Below are 23,776 nucleotides of genomic sequence, written 5' to 3' on the forward strand. Positions count from 1 at the left end.
CACTGAAATTGGCTTTATAAGAATAGGGTAAATATAGGCAATTCTTTTTGTCGATAAATTGCACGTAAAGGTTTTAACCTAAAACCAAAAACACACCACTATTGTAAATCTCAAGCTATTATGTCAAGTTTCCAGTTAAATACATTTAGCAAGTTGACAGTCACCCGCCTGGTTGGAACCATTTGTGACACACCAATGTGAAGTGCCTGGCTGAGCCTGGATGGCGCACTCATTCAGCGGGACGGTGAGAAATTCCAACCCGCTGGACCGATGCTTTCCTCGGCCTATGACATCGAATCTCCCTGAGAAGGGAGGAGCTACCTACGGGACAACGTAACATTTCCGCATGCCAATAAAAATACGTTTCTGAAAACAACAGGACAGTTCATGTGAATATGTGCGTGTGTGCTCTACTGCTTTCAGTTTTACAAGTTCCCAAAGTTAGCATGTAGTTTCAGTCACATGCCTGCCCTGAAGAAACATCAGATGGCAGGTGCCGCCCGCCGCCTCTTCTTTTTCTTCTCAAGGAAACAAACTCACTCCGGAGTATTTTAAAAGCAGGACTTTTGAACTGAAAGCCAAGGAGCAGACAAAGGTCTAAACATGCTGAAATTAAACCCAAAATTTGACCTGCACAGAGATGTGGTATGTGACATCCTCAGGAAGGAGGCGTCGGTCTGCAGGGTGAAAGGTGAGGCGTTCAGGTGTCCACGGGCAGCTGCTTTTTTAGTGTAGAACTATTGATAACGTACATCATTTAAATGCTTTGACCAACAGTGCTAGCTAAGTGTCAGGTTTTAAGTTCAACCTGTCACTGTTATGCAGAGTCTAAAGTGAATTTAACTGTATTATATATTTGTGTAATAGTATGAACTTGCATGATATCACACACAGTCAATTTACTGGAGACAAATTACTGTCCTAGATAGCTTTAGCTTCAAAAATAGAAAAAACCTGAATCGCTGAGAGGTTTAAGGTTAATAGCTCTTTATGTACAGTTTATGGTATATACCAGTAGATGGAGCTATTTACTCTTCACATTTCCTCTCTAAAAATACCTTTGGTCGGCATCATAGACTGTATAAAAACTAGGTCGGCATGCCTTAAAACCAAACGTCCCAATTTTAAAATAAAAGACTAAATACAAAATATAGAATATAGCTATAGAAAATACAATTTATTCAATGAATATCTTAAAATATCTGGATTTGCATGATTCCAGCACCTAACATTCTATATTAAATTGTATAAAATGGAATGCAGATTATTTTATTTCCAGTGTATACAATCTTAGTACAAGTATTTTGGTTAAGACTGAAAATAAATACTTTAATTATCTTTGCAGGATCCAAATATTACGGCAATACTTTCAAATAGCATGCTGTTACTAAGAAATCAAAAGTTTACTGTAACATTATAAGAAATAATGGTTGACAGTACGTGGTTATGCAGGTAATGCATCAGTATCTCATTATGTCTCATTAAGCAGCACATTTACAGATTCTGGGCAAATATTTCACCTACACATCCGGGCACTTTACATGTGTAATAATACTTTATTATACAGTGGAAACACACTATATTCTCATTTAGCATACCATGGAGTATGTTCAGCATGAGCAGTGGCAGGGATACTAAAAACGTGTTTGACAGTGCACACTGTTGTTTAAACATAATTAGATGTATGGTTCAAAATAATGATGCTGTGTCTGCAGAATACTCTGGAGCAGTGGACACTTGTATCCTCAACATTGAAAGAGATGGGGGCATCCTTTACTCCTGGAAGGTACTGTAAGTCCATAATAACGGCATTGCCTATTAAGCATTTCCTATACTGAAATGTACTCATTAAGTGAGTGTTATTAGTCTAATCCTTATTAATCCAGTGATCTTTACAGTTTAGCTATGGTACAACCTGCATTGGTCTTACTTCTTTTTACTGTCATTGCCATGTCGTGTGCATTGTCTTGTCTTTTTTGTTGCACTTAAGCCATGTATTTTTATACTTTTTTATAGAAGTTTACTGTATATTTGTTTATCTTGAGGTAGGGGCTTAAGTAGCTTAGTGTATGTTAGATATAACATTATACAGTATGCATACTGCTTGCCAACTATTCTGTATCAGCTTGTCCCAGTCCACTGAAGTCATGGGGAGTGAAATATTCATATCCCAGATGCCATTTTCTCCACCATTGATCATCAAATGTACACCACCAAAAGAAAAAAAAAAACAATATTCTTTTATACAGATTTCTCTATACATCTGCTTAACATATTTTAAGAAACATTGGGAGCCTTGTTAGAATTTAAAATAAAGTTATGTGTGCTGAACTGTGCTTCTCTGCACTACATACCTTTTTAATGATAGACCCGCCAAAGAGTCTTTGTGTTTAGTAGGTTAAAGATAGTGTGCTGCCTGCATAGAGGAAATAATTTCTTTTTTGTGCATGGTTCACAGCTTTATGTATTCCTCGCTGTGCCTTGGATTTTTGTGCCAGAGTAGACTTCTTCCTTTTATTTTAAATCTTCTGAACCTCAAAAAGTGGTGATTCGCTGGTCTGAAGTGAAGCATGTCAAGTCAGGATAATCAGCAAGGTCAGCCAATGTAATGAAGAGGTCAAGCATGAAGTTCCACACATACCAATGTGGTGGAAGACACCAGTGGGAAAAAAGGTTTACTCGGTCAGGACAGATTTTCTATCTCTGTAGTTTGATTGATTTAATGACCATGTTATTATCAAAATATTATTTTGATAGGGGGCAACAGGGACCACCAGAATTGGGAAATATGACTCCAACACCAAACAGAACAAGGTACTGTGTGTCAGTCCCATGTCTCTTTCCCTTTAGTGCTGCAGATTTCACTTTTGTGCATGTGTGTTCCTGCACGACCCATTCCCATGTGTCTGTATATTCTCTCCAATAGCTCCTGTACACATTCGACAAGCAGGTGTGTGTCAGCAGCTGTTCCCTGAACAAGGAAGAGACGCTGTTAGGTAAGCCTCTGTAATGTACAGATAACAAATTACCAGCAACAGACATTGTTAAAGGTACAGTAGACTTGGAAGGATTTGTCAGTTGGTGTTTGTAAACACAGCGGTCAAAGTTGGCCCCTCCTCTCCGGTTCAATGAGCCAGAGAGAGAGAGAGAGAGAGAGAGAGAGAGAGAGAGAGAGAGAGAGAGAGAGAGAGAGAGAGAGAGAGAGAGAGAGAGAGAGAGAGAGAGAGAAGCGGTGGTCAAATAAGCAAGGGAGTGAATGAAGAGATGAAGAAACAAAGTCGTGAATCAGAGGGATAAAACGTTATTTTCTGATTGTTTCATGGCAGTTACGTTCTAAAGCACAAATAAACGCACCCACACCTCAAGATTTGTGTAAATGCAAAGCTTCATCCTGTCGCTGTGTGTGTGTGTGTGTGTGTGTGTGTGTGTGTGTGTGTGTGTGTGTGTGTGTGTCTCGGTCAAACACACGCTGTTATTGGCTTGGGGAAACACACACACGTAGGGCCCAAAGGCCCTTGGATGACGCCCAGAAAGTCCCACACAGAAAAAGAAAAGAGAAAATACAGGCAGGCAGCAGGGTCTCTGCAGATACAGACACCACCACACACTTCTAGTGGGTCATAAGTGGTGATTGCAAGGGGCTTATTTTTGTATGGGTGTAAACATTGTTTTTTAGGGAAATGCTGATTAGTATACCTTTAAAGTACCCCAAATCAGGCAATTAAGTCAAGCCACCGGACGCAGACACAGTTTGGGTGCATATTATTGACTGTAATGGCGCCAAATCATACTTATTAAAGAAACACTGATTTGGTGTAGTCTCTGTGGAAAATATATGTAAATTAAGTCACACCTGTGGCTGTACGTTTTCCTTCTCAGCTGTCAGCTTGGCACAAAACACCAGAGGAGAGGAGCACCTCAAACCAAGTAACATCCAAGATCTTTTTCTCTCTATTTCATTTACAGACCATGACATCAACCATTCATATTGCATTTTTTATCTTTCTGTTTGCATTTTTCTATTTATTTCTTCTCACATTCTGCCTTGTCTCTGTAGTATCCAAGTGTCTAACTCTCCTGATTGAGATCCATCCAATCAACAACACTAAAGTCCTCAAGGCAGTGGACTGCAGGGTCAAAGTGCAGGTAGGTAGAGTTTGTGTGTGTGTGTGTGTGTGTGTGTGTGTGTGTGTGTGTGTGTGTGTGTGTGTTGTTTTGGCCACCACTTTCATGCAGGATTTACTGCAGCCATGAGCTGATGTTGCAGTTATGGTGCATCTGCGCTAACAGTGTATCAGTGCCATAGACTTTGTTATTGTGCTAGCTTGCTGAAAGTGCTCTGGCATGTAGTTTCCATTCTCTCTCTTGTTTTTTTATTATCAACAGAGGAATATTACGTATGTACATGTTATTAAGCCACTGTGGCTGTAACCCTTGTAGACCTTACAGTTGGTTGCTTGTCATGTTGCCAAACCACAAATTTAAATATATGCCAAGAATGTTTAAGGCCTGCATTAAAATATGAAAATCAGCAAATAGATTTCTCCATCTGGTAAGTGCTGTAAACCATAAGATGCTGACTCATGTTTTATGTGGCTGTCCCTAGTTCCTCCATTCAGAAACTGACAGGAGATCAGTGCTGGAGAGCCACCTGCTGCTGCTGACTGAGGACGGATGTGAGTCTGTGTGCCCTTATGCTCATCTGTCTATGTGGGCTATATTTCTTTAATCTGTGACAAAACAGATCATCAAATTTAGAGAGGCATAATCTGTCTTTCTACATTTGGAGAGGAAAAAAACAGCATTCTCCGGATCCACATTATTTGGATATAGTTACATTTATGCATATCCTTCTGTACGTTTCAGATGCGGATCTCTACCATGTTCTGCTTACAAGGCAGGAGGGTTATAGAGTGGTAAGTTGGACTCTACATTCACCACATTTCTCCCTTTAGCCAGCTCTTTTTCTTTTTGAAGGAAGTGGATAGTGACCTTAGCTTAACAATAAATTGCATGGAGGAAGTTTCTGGCTGAAGGGTTCTGTGCAGTTTTTTAAAGGGTATACATTCTGCACATATGTAGTAATTAATAAGCAAAAAGATGGGGAAGTAATTGCATAACCCAGTGCAAAGAATATATGGTTTCGACCTCATTCAATCTCAAACCATAAACTGTACGGTGTATTGTTCCCTCCTGGGGAGCTTTGCATTAAGAATTCAGTGTGTCTACAAAGCTGAATATTAAAGTGTTTGTGTGAACCAGGTGATGGCGAATCCCGAGCGTTTGTCCAAAACAGCAGAGAGAATAGTGGAGGACTTCTGCTGGGTCCAGTGGGACGGACACACACAAAGAGTCTACCATCTCACTCATAACGTGACACACACACAGGCATGTACAACCGTACTTGTGAGGACATTGCATTGAATTCATCCATAAAAAGCACAAAACTGTTTTTCTTTAGACTAAGTACACTGAATAACAGAAAATCTGCATTACATGTCTTTCATAGGACAAGTTCCTGATGCGATGTGTTCAGTTTTACCCCAACCATAAATGCGAAACTGTGGTAGGTCATCTCTATGTCTTATAATTCAATAAATGACCAGTCTTTTGCACATGTTTTAACCATATATTGTTATTTCTGCTTTGACTTGATAATAACATATAGTTGTCTTGCTTTATATTACTGTCCCACAGTTGGAACTCCCATTAGAGTTGCCTGCTAATCTTTTCCACACAGTCAAGTAAGGCAACAACTATGAATACAGTATAAATAAATATCTTTTCTCAGCAGAATGTTCACTAGATATTCTGCATTGTTTGAATGGTACTGACGCATTAATGTGGATCCCACATAACTTCTAGGCAAGGATAGGATAGGACCTGAACAAATCGGGTTACGTTACCTTGCGTAAGCATGGACGCCTGGCCAATAGTAGCGTGTGAATGCTATTGAAGGGCGGGTCTTGCCTAGAAGTTGCGCTGGTTCCATAATAACGCGGTACTGACATGTACCTGCAATCAAAGACACCACAGTTAATTCCTGTTCACTTCCTGTTGCAAGTTATTAGTTTGCTGTACACCTTCCTAGGTCCCCAAATATTCTGATTGTATTTACTTTGTGTATGTCTCTGTGTGTCCAACAGATTTGTAAATCTGGGTTTTGACCATTATCACATGGAGAGACCAGAGCAGGAGCTTGTTAGGTTGGAAGTGTTCACAGACAGAATAGGTAACACATTCACACACATAAATTGTTGCATGAATAATGCAATGCTTTCACACATATTCTGTGTACATATTCTCTCAACAGATGTAAACAAACTGACGTTACAGTTACAGAACATGACTAATTCTATATACTTGTGTGTGTTTTGCATTTCTCTTTGTGAAAACAAGAAAGTAAGTTGCTCTTACAACTCAAAAGCAAGGTTATAATCTGCAGCACATAATTCACAATCTCAGTGATGATACACTACGATGATCAAAAGATTGTTTGAAGAGTTTCATTTGGAAATGAGGTGCTGATCAATGAATATCAGGTTCATTTTGTTGTCAGCAAATGTAATGTATTGTGCACTGAAATTAGAGTTTTCAAAATTAAAATTGGTCAAATTATTGCATGATAATGTTATCAGATTAGAAGTCAAACCTCTAACAAGGAATGAGTCATTTGTATTAATTTGTTTCATTCATGAAATTGTTGATTGATCTTAATAATCTTTGATTTCTGAACCAAAAACTAAATCTCAATAACTCACCCCTTTTCTTATTGATTACTGATTAATACACATTTGAAAATGTATTAATGCTAGGTATTAATATGTGAATTGACTTTTCATCAAAACGTATCACAACTGATTTAATTTCTCATTGATTATCATCAATATTGTCGTGGATCTACGTGATCTTTTATTGATATCACTTTTTGTGTGATCCACCACTGCTATGTCGCTGGTTTGTTTTTAGGAAGCATGTGTGTGTGCTACAGCCAACCTCTTAAAGATAAACAGGAACTGATCTACACTGTGGTTTTAGTCCATAAAGGTGAGTATGCTGTCTAATGTTGTCCATTCAAAAGAACGTATAATACCTAAGTTCTTTTTTCTGTCTCTTTTTCCTATGTTACTTTTTTATCTTGAGCACATGGTGACAAATTTGGATTTTCTCACCTCCTGCAGACTGCAGAAAGACGTTCAGAGTATCTCTGGGCAGCGACCAGTCGCCACAGAAAGCCGCATACCTCCATCCGCTCTTCATTCCTATAGGTCATTGCACACACAGAAATGTAAAACAGTCACACTTTAGAATCCTTATCAGTTCAACGGTGTGTGACTTTGCGAGGTTGACTGCCAAACATGCATTCCTTACTTTTGCATTCAAAGCTGCAACACCGACACACAAAGACAAATGAGTGCATGTATCCTCATGCAGCCTGATAAATGTCTGTTGTGCATACAGAATACAAATATAACATAGTAGGGATGCTGTGTTATTTTTGTATATAGGTTACCATATCCTGGTGTATCTTCAGGACTATTTCCTCCATTGTGTCAACACCAGACAGCAGGAGATGCTCTGTCACTCCCTCTTTCTCTCAGGTAAGATGAGGCTTTTGTACAAACCATGTCTAAACTGAGTGATGGCTATGGAGCAGTTTGTTTACCTCATTTCTCAGCTACAGTACATGGTCATATTTCTTCCTGATAGGTTTAAAAAACAACATGAACCTGTACAAATGTAGAGCTTTCATGTGTAATCTCGTTGTAGAAAGAGTCTTATTCTCTGTCTGTATGTCTCAACAACTTGAAGGTCTTGACGTGGACTTGGGCCTGCAGTGTCAGTCAGCTAACATCACAGTGTTGCATGCAGAGGAAGAGTCCAGTGGTAGTCTGTTGGACCTGGCCAGTGGGAGGATCCACACCGCTGAGCTTAGCCCTGCCTTCCTGCTGCAGATACTGCGATCAAACACTCCTAGGTGAGCATGATTCAGAACTTTTTGTGGAAATGAAGAGTTTATGTATATTGGGGTTACCATTTTCTACACATAGAGGAAGCAGTTGAGAGCAGATCAGAGTATAGGTAGGCAGTATGCAGACAGGTGGAAAGTTATTTTGTGCTCATACACCTGCAGAGTCTTATTTGGAATAGATGTTAAAACAGCTTTAGCTTAATTCATACACAGCAGATTAGATTTACCATCCTGCTAGATAAAGATGCATCACTGGCAACTTGCTCAATTTTGTTTTTGGACAATATTTTAGTCCGGTTCTTGACTGTTGGCTGTCTGCCTGTGCTTCTGCCTTTTTGTGTCTCTTGTGTTTGAATATGCTTATGTTGTATAAAAGTAAATTTGCTGTATGTCACCTCCGTCCAAGGTGTCCCAGCAGTAAGGCTGACCCTCAGCGCCTGGCCGCCCTTCACTGGCTCCTGGTTTACATGGGAAACGACCCAAACCTGGAGCTAAAGGTACAAAAAAGACAGAAAAGGACAAAAGTATTGACATTTAAGGCAAATTGACTGTGTTCTTTCTCCTAAATAAATGTTTTAATACAAAGATGTAAGACATAATCTTACCCACAGAACGTACACTTTTATCCAGAATTGCATTTTTATGCAACACAATATTTATTTTATAGAACATAAAATCATTAAAAATTACAGTTATTACCAGTGATTAATGAGTCACTAGTCTAGTAACTAGTCAAGGAGTCAGGGAGAGACTGAATGCGGTAAGAGAGAGAGAGAGAGAGAGAGAGAGAGAGAGAGAGAGTGCAATTCTACATCTTAATGCCACTCAAGGAAAAAGAACAGCTAATTAAAAATAAATAGATATAGGTAGAGATGGCTGCTTTTCTGCACTTCCGTGTGAATTCGGTAGGTGTCAACCTTGAGTAGGAGGTGAGCAGATGGAGGGGAAAAAGACAGAGAAAGAAAGAGACAACTGTATGTTGAAATTAAATGAGAGGAGAGAAGACAAGTGGACAGAGATCAAACAGAGTCAAACAAAGATGGAAAGAAAGGGGCAGATATTTTGTTTGGGCACAGTGCTGACAATGACTCTTTAAGTAGTACACTTAAATTAAGATGTTCCAGCTCTGATAGATTGTTATAAATTCTTTCTTTAGAGGTTAAATGAGTCACCAGCTTCATTAGTGCAGCTAGCACTGACAAATTAGACACCACACATAACTTTTGGATTCTTGGTGGACTCTGTTTATAGGGACAGCAGCACAAAAAGTAGTGGCTTTAATAAAGGCGATTGCTTGTTCACAATTTTTTGTTTAAAAGAATGCTGTGCAAATTGAGTTCTTCTCCTCCTACGTTTGCTTCTTTTTTTCTTCCTCTTCACACAATTGTTATATAGTATTTTTGTTTCTGGACTCATACTGTCTTTGGTAAAGAGATATTTGTACAAACAGCAGGGAAATGGGCAACAGAAAATGAGTTTTCACTCTGATGCACTGTGGCTATGAGATTTGCAGGAGCTATCTTTGAGGACATCATTTATTTTTCATGTTTCTGTAATGTAAACATCACTATACCCATCATCCCACAGATCAGTAACTAAAACTGTTTTATAACCAAACAAGCTACCCAGAACAGCGGTTAATATCAGCATTCTCTCAATGACAAAACTAAAATGCAGCAAGTATATATATATATATATATATATATATATATATGTGTGTGTGTTACAGTAACATGCTAGCATTGCCCTGCTGTTGGCGCTAGATGAAAAGTCAGTGGATCTCCAAGGGCATAGTACCAAATTCCATCCAATAATCCATCTAATATTAGAGAAAGAGTTATTTTTGAGATATTTTATTTATTCTACTCTGTAACTCTCTAACTGTTACTAAAAGCAGTGGACCAACCGACCGACTTTGCCATTCCTAAAGGCACATTAGCTAGCATGGCTAAAATAAAACAAAGCAGGATTATTAAAGGCATATTTCCACATAATAATACTTGTTAACTTTCTTGCCGAGATTTAGATGGAAATGATCAATACTGCGCTCATGTTTGTGTGCTTAATATGAAGCTACAGCTAGGAGATTTTAGTTTAGCTTGAAAGCCTGGAAGCAGCTAGCATGGCTCTGTCCATAGGTAACTAAATCCACCTAATTACTAGCATTTTAATAGCTTTCTAACTACCAAGTTTGTTTAACCCATACAGTTCCATACCATGAGTTTGCCGGTCAACCAGCAGAGACTTCAGGAAGTCACTGTGCTCAGTCAATAAATAAATAAGTACATAATCCCTCGTAAAATTGCAACTTGTTGTTTTTACGCTTCAATCTCTGCTATGATTAAACAAATGAGATATGATGTCCCAATGACTCAGCTTTAGAATTGCTGGGAGGTGGAACTTCTTAACCTGCTTTGGACAGTCAGACTCGCTGTTTGCCCCAGCTTCCAGTCTTTGTGCTAAGCTAAGCTAATCGGCTGCTGGCTGTAGCTTTATATCAAGATAAGATAAGATACACCTTTATTGATCCCCAGCGGGGAAATTCAGAAATAACACACAGACATGAGAGCAGTAGCTTCTCATCTAATACTTCAGCAAGAAAGTGGATATTTCCCAAAATGTCAAACTATTCCTTCAAAGGATAGAGGATATACTAAGGATATTGAAAGATGACTGTTGTACCCACCATATTGACACCTGTCCCCTGTGTGTTTCCATCCTGCCTCTAGATCATTGAATGGCTGTGTGACAACGTGTATGCCTTTGAGTCCTTTGATCAGATCCAGGAGTTCATTCTAGGTCAGTGAAGCATGGGGACACAACACAAGTCTCCTGAGTTTCATTTCTTCCTTTAGTCTAGCTGCTCTCTTTCCTTTTTATGTTTTCTTCTGCTTGTGGTTACCAGACTGCTTACATCTTGCCTACACACAACTGAATTCTTTTATTAACTGTGATTGGCTCTGAAATCTCTTTTCTCTTCAGACTTGAGCCAGGCGTCCAACGCAGGTCTGGAGAGTCTGAATTAGAGACCTTAGGGACCGTTCGGTATTTATGGAATGGACCACCAGAGGAAAATAGGGGAGGGTCATGTCTTTTTATTCTTTGTTGAGGGGAGGGTCACCCAACAAGTTTTTGTCTGGGGGGGGGGGGGGGTCACCCAACTTTTGTATTCATGAAAACAGCAACATTTCAAAGTGGCTTGTTTGGTGCATATTTTTCTATGTAGCTCTCAGTCTCGGCCCTCCTTTGCTACCAGATGGGTCTGACCCATGAGTTTGCTGGGGGGCAGGGGGAGCACTGCCCCCCTGGTGGCTGAAACGGGTAATTGCATTGTTTAAAAAATGAGTGGAATAATTACGTCTGGCATGACCAGATATTTTATAAATATCTTAAATAACACAAAACAACTAAATGGTGGTAGGTAATACATCAAAATTCATATACTGCTTTAGTGAAAAAAATCTTACCTGACTGACGATGGGAGCAGCAGGACGCAAAAAACGAAACTTACTGTTGCACTAGTCTGGACATCTTGCCGTTCCAACCTTGCAATAAAGGTTTCCTAAATGCCATGTATATAATAATATAATATAATTTGATGTCCGCTTACTAATTGATTGCGGGTTTTGTGTAGATTTGGACTTGTATACGTTTATTCCACTTTGTTTAAACGGCGAAGTGGAGAGGCCTCGTTCACCTGTTTGGAGCTGGCTGGTGAATGTGACGCTCGTATAGGCCTTGCTGGATACACCGTGACTCTGTTTGTGGATCTACTGATCGTTGTGGATTACTTTTTTTTCGTGTCGTTGGATTACGGCAAAATACGGATCTTTTTTCTTAACGTGTCTTAACGTTTTATAGTGTGACTGCGCTTTGTTTCTGCGTTTGGAGAGGCATCTCAACAGACTGTAGGTAGAACACTGATTGTTCACTGTTACATTTTAGTTGAATTTAAGTGTTGGGGCATTCCGTCTGTCTATTGTGTTCCAAGACAGCCGTGCCGCGATTGGATTTCATAAGGGCGAATTGTTAAATTGTTACCATGTAATTTAAAACCTGCTTTAAAAATAAACATATATGTTTTGGAATATAATGTTCAGCTTCAGCAGCTTTACCTATGTGCTAAAATATACAATGACGAAGCCTAGTGACAAGTCCATAGCAACCAGTGTTGAATTTGTTATTTCCCAGTGTCCTTTGTTGAATGGTCTCAATGTTTTATTGTTTTATTTCATATGAATACTAGTTTAGGAGTAACTTAGTATTTGAAGTAATGCAGTAGTGCAGGGAGTGTGCATTTAGTTTCCATGCTTATTGTGTTTCCACAACAATGTTAGTGAGTAAATCTACTGAAATGGCCACCACACCATGACAGAGGAGTGTGATGTGTAAGATCAGAAAGCAGAGGTTAACTCATTTATGCCATGGCTGTAAAAAATCAAATGGTATCTGTACATCTTTGCTAAGTGCAAACTAGCACAGAAGGCATCAATAAATTGCTGGGGAGGGTCATGCCTCTTTTTCAAATCATTTTGGAGGGTCATAGAAAGATTATTACTGGTGAGGGGAGGGTCAAGTCTTTTTAGCCTAAAGGTCCCAAAACTCCTCTGGTGGCCCCTGAAATAAATAACGAACAGTCCCTTAGAGACTTGTAGCTTGCACAGAACAGTTTGGAGAAATATGGTTAAGTTCTAGTAGACACAAAGCAACACATTTGAATGTCTCACTGTCTGAAGGAAAATAGAACAGAGCACGTTATTAATTTCCTGTTTATGGAAACAGTCATCACCTAGACTAGAGAGTAGATGATCACATTAGATGTTGGAGCACCTTGCCGCATACATTTGCATATTATTGCTGTAACTACTTAACTTGCTCTAAGATACACAGTTCATATTAATACAGGTGTTACTGCACAGTGTATGAAGACAATTATGTTGACCTAATAAATAAAACATTAGTAACCTGTGCTCAGTAATATTTCATAGTGATTGTGGCGGGACCAGGAACAGGCCAACTGACGGAATGGGGACAGAGCCTTGTTTGTGGGCCCTCTTCTCCAGTCACTGAATAATATAATCAGTTATATTGTGACAAACACAATACAGAAATTGCCATAAGTATGCCTACTGAATCCTTAACCCACATTCACATTCTAGCATGTCATTTCTAATATCACTTTAAAATATTCATATAACTTGCTCTCTTGTATTTATACCTCTTGGCTTTATCAACTACTCCTCTACTCGACAGTGAGTTTGATATTTTTCTCAAATTATGTCAGTATAATATTATATGATAGTGACTGTCAGTCTATGCGTCCTGTCCAGAGTCTCTCCTGAAAACGAGGAAGAGATTTGGCTGTCAGTCACAGGTGCTGCTGCAGCACATCCAGCCCAGTGTTAATGGCCTTTATTACTTGTTTACCACTGAGAAACAAGCCATGCAAGGCTGTAATCCACAAAACCATCTGCCAAAAGAACAACAACATCAATATCACTTCAGTACCAAGGAGAGTGCACGCCACAAATCTGAGTTTGTCAATAAACAAACTTGGTTCAACTCCAAGATAATGACATATAATGAATGGAAAGATGCACGCACATTCTCTGAACTGTAGCACCCCATCCCTGAAAAAATAGACACCCTACCGGCACTTATTCAAAACCTCAAATGTACAGTATTCTGCAACTTATGTAAACTACTCATTTATGTCAAGCTATATTCATTAAAAAAATTAAGCTTTTTTTTTTTAAAACAAAGAAGGGTCCCTCATGGGGTACACCACGATGCTAGCAGAAAAAAAGAGGTACAGGAAAACAGCAGATGCATAGCCCACTGCATGATTAAATCTTTAATTTGATATCATGCAGTGGGCCTCAATAAAACCCACTATAGGGTGGGACATTGGTTCCAGTGCCTCGTTTGCCTTGTAGTTATTTTGAGATAACAATTCTGCATAACTGTGATATATATCAAATAAAGGTCTGACACTCTCTCTCTCTGTCGCACACACAAACAGCCTCTTTGTACAGAATAAGCTATGAGAAGTCTCTCAGCTTGGATAAAGTCCTGCCTTACTCCTCTGTACTTGACAAGAAGGTAACACACACACACACACACACACACACACACACACTTGTAAATACAATTCAGAATGCATAAAGGCATAGAAAATAAAATGACAACCATATATGTGGATATGAATTCGAAATAAGGACACTGATGCAGTTCTATTTCTTTGTGTAGTAGTACACACACACACACACACACACACACACATTTTAGTCTGTCTTTGTGTGTTCTAGGAGATACTAGCGTGTCTGTTGGAGGTCCCTGGTGTGTTGTGTACCACTGAGCTGCATATTGAACCTGTGTTCAAAGGCAAGGTAACAACATCAATTTTTAAACACATTAAAAAACTGCTTTTAAGTTATTATAGAATGATATGTATGATATAGTTATCATCATAGTATAGAGTATTCTTCCTACTCTGTTTCCTGCTCTAATTTGAGAACCAGTTAATAAAACTTGGCCTTACTTTCAGGTTAGTGATTAAATGGAGACAATGTGTGTTTGTTACATAACATGTTATACATACTGTAGTTGCATGTGTGATGCAATGTTGTGAAATGACTGTAACCCACTTCATTCAGAGATTCAAAGACATGTATATGTAAAACAGTGGGATTTTATATAAACTGTGTCTGCTGGTGTGCAATTCAGACGCAATTATCCTCAATAGCTTTGCAGCAATGTCCTTGCTGTGTCACTGTGGTGTTGTTTGTGCATGTGCAGGCCAGAAGTCTCCAGGGTTTCTGGGCAGAGCTGCAGTGGAACACAGAGAGGACAAAATATCTGGATGCTGTTCCCAACCCTAGATACAGAACCTCACACATACAAGTCGACTGGGATAAACTGGTGAGAGAGAGAGAGAGAGAGAGTGTGTGTGTGTGTGTGTGTGTGTGTGTGCGTGCGTGTACTTCAACAAAAACCTCTAATGCATATTAATTAACACGACAAGTCAAAATTCCCACACTGGAAGTTAAATTGATTGATGGTAATTGTTTGAACATATTAGTTATTGTGAAGGCTTAGAGAGAGAGAGAGAGAGAGAGAGAGAGAGAGAGAGAGAGAGAGAGAGAGAGAGAGAGAGAGAGAGAGAGAGAGAGTGAGTGTGTGTGTGTGTGTGTGTGTGTGTGTGTGTGTGTGTGTGTGTGCGCGTGTGTATGCATTTTTCTCTGTGCATGTCAGGGTCTTTGTTAAACAATGAGAGCATATTTTCAGCCTTCCCATGATGCTGTTGCTTGTTTCAGAAGTCCGAGAGGAGACAATCCAGCCACAAGAATCACATGGAGGAGAACACAAAGAAGTAGGTCTGCCTCCCACTGGAGCTTTGTTAAGAAAAGTGCATTAACAAACACAGTTTAAAACTGGAGAGAGGAAATGCACGACTGCACCTCTGCACTGTGCTTACATTTTGCTAGTGTTTTCTCAAAATTGGGTTTGGAAAGGTATTCAATTTGTGCACCATAAAGCCAACAGTAGCTGCAAAACTGCTACTCAAGTTCAGCTATCCTCGCAAGTTACATTGATTTTGTCTGACAAAAGCTGAATGTGAACCATACATTGAGCTGCAGCCATCCTTTAATTATGTGGCTCATGTTATTCTAAGTTTGTTATTGTCAGTTGACTGCATAAAAAGAAGATGAAACCAACAATGCTTTACTCCACTTCTCAATACATTTGGACTTCCCCAGTCTCTGTGGCCACTCCCACTGGTTCCTACCAAAGATTTAAATCTTTATAAAAGGGTTTCATTTCTTTAAAGCCTAAATTAATTCAACAACCTGGGCACTGTAGTGTTTTAGCAAATCTTACTCATACAGGAGGAACTTTGTTGGGGACTATTTTCAGTTATAGATAAATATATATTTGGTGCTGAAGAGAGTATTTATAGCAGAAGGACGGTGTATGTGGGATGGACTAACTACAGTGACCATGTTCATCATAATGAAGGCACATGTCGCACAGTGCAACGCTGTAGCTCATTGATGTGTTTTTAATAGTTTTTTGACCACAGGGAGGTTCTATGGCACAGAGGAATTAGAAACATCAAGCTTTGGCTACACAGAGAATACGTCTATGTGTTAATATGTTAGTTGAATCAATTCATTATTTGTTCTGAACTTTTCATGGGATTTTTCCTTTTCAATAACAAAAATACAGAAAATCAACAGCCTTGCCGTTAAACTCTGCTGGACTGCGTTCACACCCAAAAATGTGTTTAAAGATGCTTTTATATAGACCTTAGTGGTCCCCTAATACTGTATCTGAAGTCTCTTTCACGAAATTCAGCCTTGGTGCAGAATTACAGCCACTAGAGCCAGTCCCACAATGAGCTTTCCTTAGTATGTGCCATTTATGTGTCTGTAGCTATTGAGGAGGAGAGTGGGGGGGGGCAAGGTGGAGAGTGGGGGTGTGGCCTTGATCAACTGCCACTTTGCTCATTTGAAAGCCATGATGTCTCTCTCTCATGGGTGGGCCAAATTCTCTGGGCGGGTAAAGCAGAGAAAGGGGCGGTAACCTTGCTCCTTATGACCTCATAAGGAGCAAGATTCCAGATCGGCCCATCTGAGCTTTCATTTTCTCAAAGGCAGAGCAGGATACCCAGGGCTCGGTTTACACCTATCACCATTTCTAGCCACTGGGGGACCATAGGCAGGCTGGGGGAATGCATATTAATGTTAAAAAACCTCATAAAGTGAAATTTTCATGCCATGGGACATTTAAATGATTAAGTCGTTTCTCAACTCACAAACATTCTAAAGTATAATCAATCCGTTTAAGTGTAAAACATAGTCTAATACAATAAAGATGTTTCAGGTTTAAAAGTACTGTACTTTTAGGTCTATACTCGAAACACATTAGTAAAACTCCCTGATTTCCCTTAAAATACTATAAGATTATTTGATGCGTCCTATCTGGAACCTAAATAAAATGAATTCCCTAATTTTCATGCCCTGTTGGCAGCCTTGATATATATATGTTTTTACACACTCTTCGCAGTATGAATATTAATGTGCAACAGGATTGTGGATGAAAATTTCCATAACCAAAGTCAGTGTAAAGCCCTCCTGAAAACATTGACTACAGAGAACAAAAATGTCTGTCCTCTGTCTGCTCACCATGTAAATGTCACATCTTAAGTTACTTGAGCTCTCTTTGAAATGGACTTTCTTAACACTTGTTTTGGTTTTAACTTGCTACACAAAGTCCCATAACCTCAAAATTACACAAAACCCAGTGCTCACTCTCATTTTGCACATGAATGACCTGTGGGAACCCTTTTTGTAGCCTTTTAGCAGCTTACTTTTTGACTATGAAATATCCCCTTTCAATTAACATCTTAGAAATGAGATCATAACTAAAGGCCTCCAACAGTTTATGATTAAGTGACTTGATGATGGGCATGTACTTGTATGCACCACTGATGTAATACCTGCCTTGAATTAAATATAACTCTGCCCTGCTTGTACTATGGATCAAATCAAAAGCCTTAGCTTCTCTTCCTCCAGGCTAAACTCCAGCACCTGCCTACAAACGTTGTGCTTTTATAGTTTTGATATATTTTTGCTGCGGACTGCAGCAGTGAAGCTTATACTGCCTCGGCTTACAGCGCAAAAAGTAAGACTCTTATTATAACGCTAGCTTGAGGGATTGTTTTCACACAAAGCTTTTCTTCTTATTTTGTAGAGTTCTATCAATGGTGGACACTTGGTGTCTCGGTAAGACGGCAAATGCACACTGAACACACAAATACACTCACAAACATAAATCCAGAGATACAACAGAGACAGGCACATAGACAGACAGGCACACACACACACACACACACACACACACACACACACACACACACACACACACACACACACACACACACACACACACACACACAATACAGGGAGTGTGAATGCCATAAATATCAAGACCTTGGCTTATTATGGAGCTCAAAACTGTGTGTGAGTGTGTTTGTGTGTTCTTCTGAGGTCGCATTCTTCATGCCCACTGGAGAATTCAGCTAAACAGAACCACCACACTAATTTATCTTGGAGGGAGGTTGAGAAGAAAAGGGATGGGAGAAAGGGAGGGAAAAGGGAGAAGTGGAAGAAGCATAGAGTGAAAGAGAATTTAAAAAGAGCAAAGTTGAGTGGGGATTTTGTTACTTCCTTCACCTCTCACCCCTTTTCTCTTTGTGCCTGTCTCTCTTTCTCATTATTCCAGTGCAGATGTTTTGTGCCAACTAATATGCGGGCTATTTCCTTACCTCAGTTAATTCACATGGATGATCATACAACCACAGCCTCCCGTAGATTCACTTGTAAAACCCACACTCTGCATTTTGATCACTTCTCCTGCATCACTTATACACAGATGATAGCACTCAGCTAAGAAGCTGCCTCAATAATTTCCTACAGTATATCAATCAAACAGTTTCCAATCCATGCACTTTTTGATCATTCTGATCTTCTCATTCTGCTGAGATATTTAACTGGAATTAGTAAAAACCTTGACCTCCTGGTGGCGCTCGATGAAAAGTCAGAGGATCAACAAAGTGATTAGGATTCACCTTCTGAGCACCACGCATGTCTGCACCAAACGTTATAGCAATCCATCCCATAGTTGTTGAGATAGTACAGTACCTAAGTGGTGGACTGACTGACTGACAGCCATCCAGTGACAGCCATCCCTAGAGCCATGCCACCGGCATGGCTAGAAGTGGCCATCACAATGGTCAAAAGCCCAAAGTGACATCTTCAAATGACTTGTTTTATCCAACCAAGGTGCAAAACCAAAGAGATTCAATTGAAGAAAAAATAAATTGAGAAAAACTCCTCAAAAATCCTAATATTTGAGTAACTGGAACCAGCAAATAGTTGGCATTATCCTTGATAAATGACTCTTGTCGATCTAGTAATTTATTATACAACAATGCTTCAAGTTTGATTGAGACAGCTCGCTCGGATAAGAACATCAGCTAATTGTCTAAAATATTGAAAGTTAAAACAGTTGATAACTTTAAACTTCTAACAGGCATACAGCAAATCTCACAGTGTAGCTTCTCAGCTAGCTGTGCCCTGAAAGTGTTATTCGTATCCGTAACATCTGTAACATATTACACTGTAACATCAAAAAGGCCAGCTTCTTGCATGTGTGTAAAAGTGATCAAATGATAATGTGTGTAATTTGTGTATGCAAATGTAAAATAATTTATCTGTAAGTGACCAAGCTGGAGCGTGGTCCACTTACTTAGAACAACTGCAGCACGTACACGTACACACACACACACACACACACACACACACACACACACACAAGGATTGCAGCCATAACCCCCAATTTTGAAAGCAAAAACTCACCGCAAAAGAATCCATTAATGTCTTAGCTTCTTTCCTCTTTTTTTATTAAAGCCATAAATACTGAGAGGTTTCTTGGGTTTCTCCATTCCTACTGATGGCCTGTTTAATAATGTTACTGCACTGACACACCTGCTGCTACCTGTAGTGTTCAGTCTAGCGTGGATGCAGCATCAAAGGTTTCTTCAAACGTCTCTTTTATGTGCAAGTACCCACTATTGCCTGGTCTCTTCTAGATAAGAAGCTGGTGCCACTTTTCCAGGAGGAGGACCATCAACAGAGGGCGCTCATAGGCCTGGTGAGAGAGAGAGAGAAGCTGAAACCAGTCAATAGACCTTTTTCACGTCAGACACGTTAACATGTCATAGTAGGAAAAGCACAAGTGTATTCAAAACCATTAATGATGGCTGCATTCTACTTAGGAGAGACCCTGGTATTGTGCATGCTGACTCACTGAAATAGCTTACTGGGACACTTGATGGAATTGAGCCATCGTTAAGGTTATCAATTTCAGCTCTGCTTTTCCTACTATGACAAGTCAAAATGTCTGCTGTAAAAAAGGTAAATTGCTGCAACATATGCACACACACAGACATACATACACTGCAAAAAGTAGCTTTTTCATGGCTTGGGCTAGACGTTTAGTTCCTATAAATGGGTTATCATAATGCTGGTCATTGTGACCTTAAAGTCAGGCCGATAAAGACATTGACTTCTTTATATTGAGTTTGGACTCAATATAAGAAGAAGAACTTGACTGGCCTGCACAGAGCCCTGACCTCAGCCCCATCCAACACCTTTATTGCTGCATTGACATTTGGTATAGATGGTAGAGATAGGAAAGATTCCCTAATGCTCACATAACAACTCAACTCTGTTACTACTGAGTTGGCTGTATAAAGGTTAAAAATACCATGACTTCAGAATGTAGCACTAAATTCATTAAATTTGGGTTTTTATTACGCCAAATAACAAACTTTGGGATGCTATGAGGCACCAAAGTTTGTTTAGCTTTCAGGCTTTTCGGTATTATTAAAAGGTCCCATGACATGGTGCTCTTTGGATGCTTTTATATAGACCTTAGTGGTCCCCTAATACTGTATCTGAAGTCTCTTTCCCGAAATTCAGCCTTGGTGCAGAATTACAGCCACTAGAGCCAGTCCCACAATGAGCTTTCCTTAGGATGTGCCATTTCTGTGTCTGTAGCTATTGAGGAGGAGAGAGGGGGGGGGGGCAAGGTGGAGGGTGGGGGTGTGGCCTTGACCAACTGCCACTTTGCTTGTTTGAAAGCCATGATGTCTCTTTCTCATTGGTGGGCCAAATTCTCTGGGCGGGCAAAGCAGAGAAAGGGGAGGTAACCTTGCTCCTTATGACCTCATAAGGAGCAAGATTCCAGATCGGCCCATCTGAGCTTTCATTTTCTCAAAGGCAGAGCAGGATACCCAGGGCTGGTTTACACCTATCACCATTTATAGGCAGGCTGGGGGAACTCATATTAATGTTAAAAAACCTCATAAAGTGACATTTTCATGCCATGGGACATTTAAGCATTAAATTGGATGTATCAAAACTGTTTTATTTCTATACTTTTTATCTAATGTATACATAGGCATACAATAGGCTATACAACCATGTTAATTGTATGACATTAATGTTTTCACCCTTCTTGAAGGTGAAACAGCTCTGCATTCACATAGATTTGGCCATGATGTAGCATCAGAATCCTCTGGTTTAAAGTAAACAGTGACTCAGAAGATTTCGAAAGGATTTTGGTTTTAACTTGTCTGTTTTTGAAAAGCATCACTTGTGAAATGCTGTCAGCTAAATGAATCATTCAGTTAAAGGACCAGTCATTCAGTCAGTCATGACAAAACCTGCAGAAAATTTAAAAGCAGAAAGTCCTTTACAGTAGTTAACATCCTGCCACTCAACATCAAAAAGCAGGAGTAGAATAGAAAATAATGGTTGTTGTGTATTTTCTCTCCACTGTCACTCACTGTAGTAGATGAGGCAAAGTGAAAAAAGTGGGTGCATAGTTAAGCACTTCTTAAATCCCGCCTTAGATGCATTGAGCATCCCAGATTGTTGACGTTTAACAGTTTAACAGCCCCTGGAGGTAGATTCTTCCTCTAGCATGGGTTGATATATAGACCACTACAGATCCATCATGAAATGCTGACGGCCGATCATTTCCCTCCATAGTCATCTTTTAGGTGAAAGTCCTGTTACGCTTCAGATGAGTCGACACTTTAAAAAAAGGGTATCTTAAGGTCCCTGTCCTGCACTTTTTTTTTTTAACTGTATGCTGTTTGATGGACAAGTTCATATCCTCCAGTTTTCCCTGTGCTCAGCATAGTTTTTTAAAGAGCAGATAGCTTCAATTTAATGGAGTTCAGGCAAGATGCTAGCAGTCTCTCAGCTATTCTTAGAAAGACCCAGTGCTCCTGTCTTTCTCTCTTTATTCCCTCCATCAATTATTTCATTATTCACCTCTTTCCTCTTCTTCCCTGTCATTCCTTCTTCCTGCACTCACTTCCTTCCCTCTCTCCTTCTTTCTTCTCCTCATTCCATTATCCTCCCAGAAGGATATCAGGTCATACTGTCAACTGTTTTTAGACATTCACTCATCCTCTCCTCTCCTCTCCATGGTTAAATCAATTTTGGGACACTGTAGTCGAGGGAAAAGTCTAGCTGAACTTAATTTGACCCTGCTGAGTACACAGCAAAGTGTTCTTAAAACACATAAACACAAAGTTAAGTTGCACTCCAAGCTACACACACAGAAAATAATCAGTGTTTTTTTTTGCATTGCAGACGGTTGACAAACTCCGAGAGCATCTCAACAGACACCTGCCTCGACTGGGGAAGAAGAAGATTGACTCGCTGGTTGTCAACTATGTAGCCAAACTGGTTGGTACACTGTGTGTGTGTGTTGGTCTGAGATAAAGAGAGGTTGCTGTGTATTCTCCTGTGATCTCTTTTTTTAAATTTCAAGGTACATCGATCTTCACGTTATGTTTATTTAATGTTTGCCCTTACTCTTTTTCGGGAAGGTTAAGTGACACTCAGCGAGCATCGCTCTGTGCAAAAGGCAGCAAGTTTTCCACTTTAGTTAAATGGTTTGATAGAGCTCACAGATGGATGTGTGTTCTTTAGATAAGAGAGGTTGCTGCAAGCTATCCAGTCGCTGCTTCAGTCCTTTAAAACAAACAGCTCTCTTGTTAAGACATGTATCCTCAACCACTCAGTGACTTTTTGTATGAGGATGGGGGGAACACAAAGTGTATCCTTTAACAATACAGAAGGATTCAAATGTATATAAATGCACATGTATACAGTATAAATATTAATTAATTGTGCTCCCTTCACTTCGGAAACCAAACCTACGCCCACTCAAAGAGCGGCGGGGGCATCTGCATAACCAAGTGGGAAGACATAACCATTCTCATTCTCAGTACCCTACAGAGGTACTTGGTTCTGTAAAGTCAGTCTTTAGTATTCCTGGGAGGTAAATCCCTTCACAGCTAGGAGCTGCTGAAAGCAGACATACAGCATATATCAACACAACAGTATTAAATCAGGCCAAGGGTAAGGCTGGAATTGAATAGAAAGCAGGAAGCATCACGTTTTGGGACTTTATGGAATTGCAAATGACAGAGTAAAAAAGACCAAAGAAATCCTCCCTGCTCTCAGCTGATCGGTCGATGGCTCAGCTCAGTACGACAGGCTCATGAGTTTTAAACCTGCGCCTTCAGACTCCAAATGAAAGTAATGGAAATAGGCGTGTCTGTAATCGCTTTGGCATCGCTCTGCAACAGGCAAACGAGGATATTATTTAATTTTTATTCAGCACAGTGAAAGTGAAAAAGTTTCTCATCCTGGGAGCTGGACTTATTATCACGAAAGGACCCATAAGAATCATCCTTCAGGGACGTTTTACTTAAAGAACAGTCAAGTAACTCAACAGCCGGGTGATGTGCTTACACATCAAGCTGACTCATGCTTTAAAAACTCAGGGAGGTACTGTTTCAAAGAAGGCTGAATTCCCCTCCACAAATAAAGAACATCTCCCACTATTGTCAGTGCTTATTGAGACTAATGGCTGTGCTGACACGGGAGAAGTTGGGGGTGAAATAGATTACAGCTTTTAAAAGCCAGGGAACTTCTGCTATGATACATTACAGCACCACTGCACATTATTGTCATAGTTATAGTATATTTCCTAGTCCCTGTTGCTACACACAACTGAGATACATAGCTTTTTATAACATAGCCAATGTCAGAGCAAAGAACAACCCACAAACTTAATGTGAATTACTAAAAGCACTAATACATATTACGGAATTAATTGAAATAGGCTTCAATATTTTTTTAATTATGCAGA

General features: G+C 39.7%; 1 protein-coding gene across 3 annotated transcripts in view; it reads left to right on the plus strand.

Annotated features, from left to right (window-relative positions):
- Nucleotides 1-289: 289 nt before the first annotated feature.
- Nucleotides 290-23,776, plus strand: part of LOC116039757 (gamma-secretase activating protein) — a 41,604-nt gene continuing 18,117 nt past the window's right edge. The window contains exons 1-26 of one of the 3 annotated variants that reach the window (XR_004896000.1): nucleotides 290-691; nucleotides 1,716-1,786; nucleotides 2,758-2,814; nucleotides 2,927-2,996; nucleotides 3,880-3,927; nucleotides 4,058-4,146; nucleotides 4,607-4,676; nucleotides 4,867-4,916; nucleotides 5,263-5,388; nucleotides 5,510-5,566; nucleotides 5,698-5,744; nucleotides 6,147-6,232; nucleotides 6,400-6,402; nucleotides 6,970-7,047; nucleotides 7,182-7,268; nucleotides 7,509-7,601; nucleotides 7,813-7,978; nucleotides 8,379-8,469; nucleotides 10,702-10,771; nucleotides 13,995-14,074; nucleotides 14,281-14,361; nucleotides 14,771-14,893; nucleotides 15,289-15,344; nucleotides 17,729-17,760; nucleotides 19,629-19,690; nucleotides 22,207-22,302. Coding sequence is in view for 2 of the 3 variants with exons in the window: in XM_031284740.2 (XP_031140600.1) it covers nucleotides 604-691; nucleotides 1,716-1,786; nucleotides 2,758-2,814; nucleotides 2,927-2,996; nucleotides 3,880-3,927; nucleotides 4,058-4,146; nucleotides 4,607-4,676; nucleotides 4,867-4,916; nucleotides 5,263-5,388; nucleotides 5,510-5,566; nucleotides 5,698-5,744; nucleotides 6,147-6,232; nucleotides 6,400-6,402; nucleotides 6,970-7,047; nucleotides 7,182-7,268; nucleotides 7,509-7,601; nucleotides 7,813-7,978; nucleotides 8,379-8,469; nucleotides 10,702-10,771; nucleotides 13,995-14,074; nucleotides 14,281-14,361; nucleotides 14,771-14,893; nucleotides 15,289-15,344; nucleotides 17,729-17,760; nucleotides 19,629-19,690; nucleotides 22,207-22,302 (1,977 nt within the window). In the remaining variant the exon portion in view is untranslated. The remainder of the gene's footprint in view (nucleotides 692-1,715; nucleotides 1,787-2,757; nucleotides 2,815-2,926; nucleotides 2,997-3,879; nucleotides 3,928-4,057; nucleotides 4,147-4,606; nucleotides 4,677-4,866; nucleotides 4,917-5,262; nucleotides 5,389-5,509; nucleotides 5,567-5,697; nucleotides 5,745-6,146; nucleotides 6,233-6,399; nucleotides 6,403-6,969; nucleotides 7,048-7,181; nucleotides 7,269-7,508; nucleotides 7,602-7,812; nucleotides 7,979-8,378; nucleotides 8,470-10,701; nucleotides 10,772-13,994; nucleotides 14,075-14,280; nucleotides 14,362-14,770; nucleotides 14,894-15,288; nucleotides 15,345-17,728; nucleotides 17,761-19,628; nucleotides 19,691-22,206; nucleotides 22,303-23,776) is intronic. The other 2 variants (XM_031284740.2, XM_031284741.2) reach the window with 2 other exon arrangements.

The sequence above is a fragment of the Sander lucioperca genome, chromosome 20 (genome assembly GCF_008315115.2).
Source record: "Sander lucioperca isolate FBNREF2018 chromosome 20, SLUC_FBN_1.2, whole genome shotgun sequence".
Taxonomy (NCBI): domain Eukaryota; kingdom Metazoa; phylum Chordata; class Actinopteri; order Perciformes; family Percidae; genus Sander; species Sander lucioperca.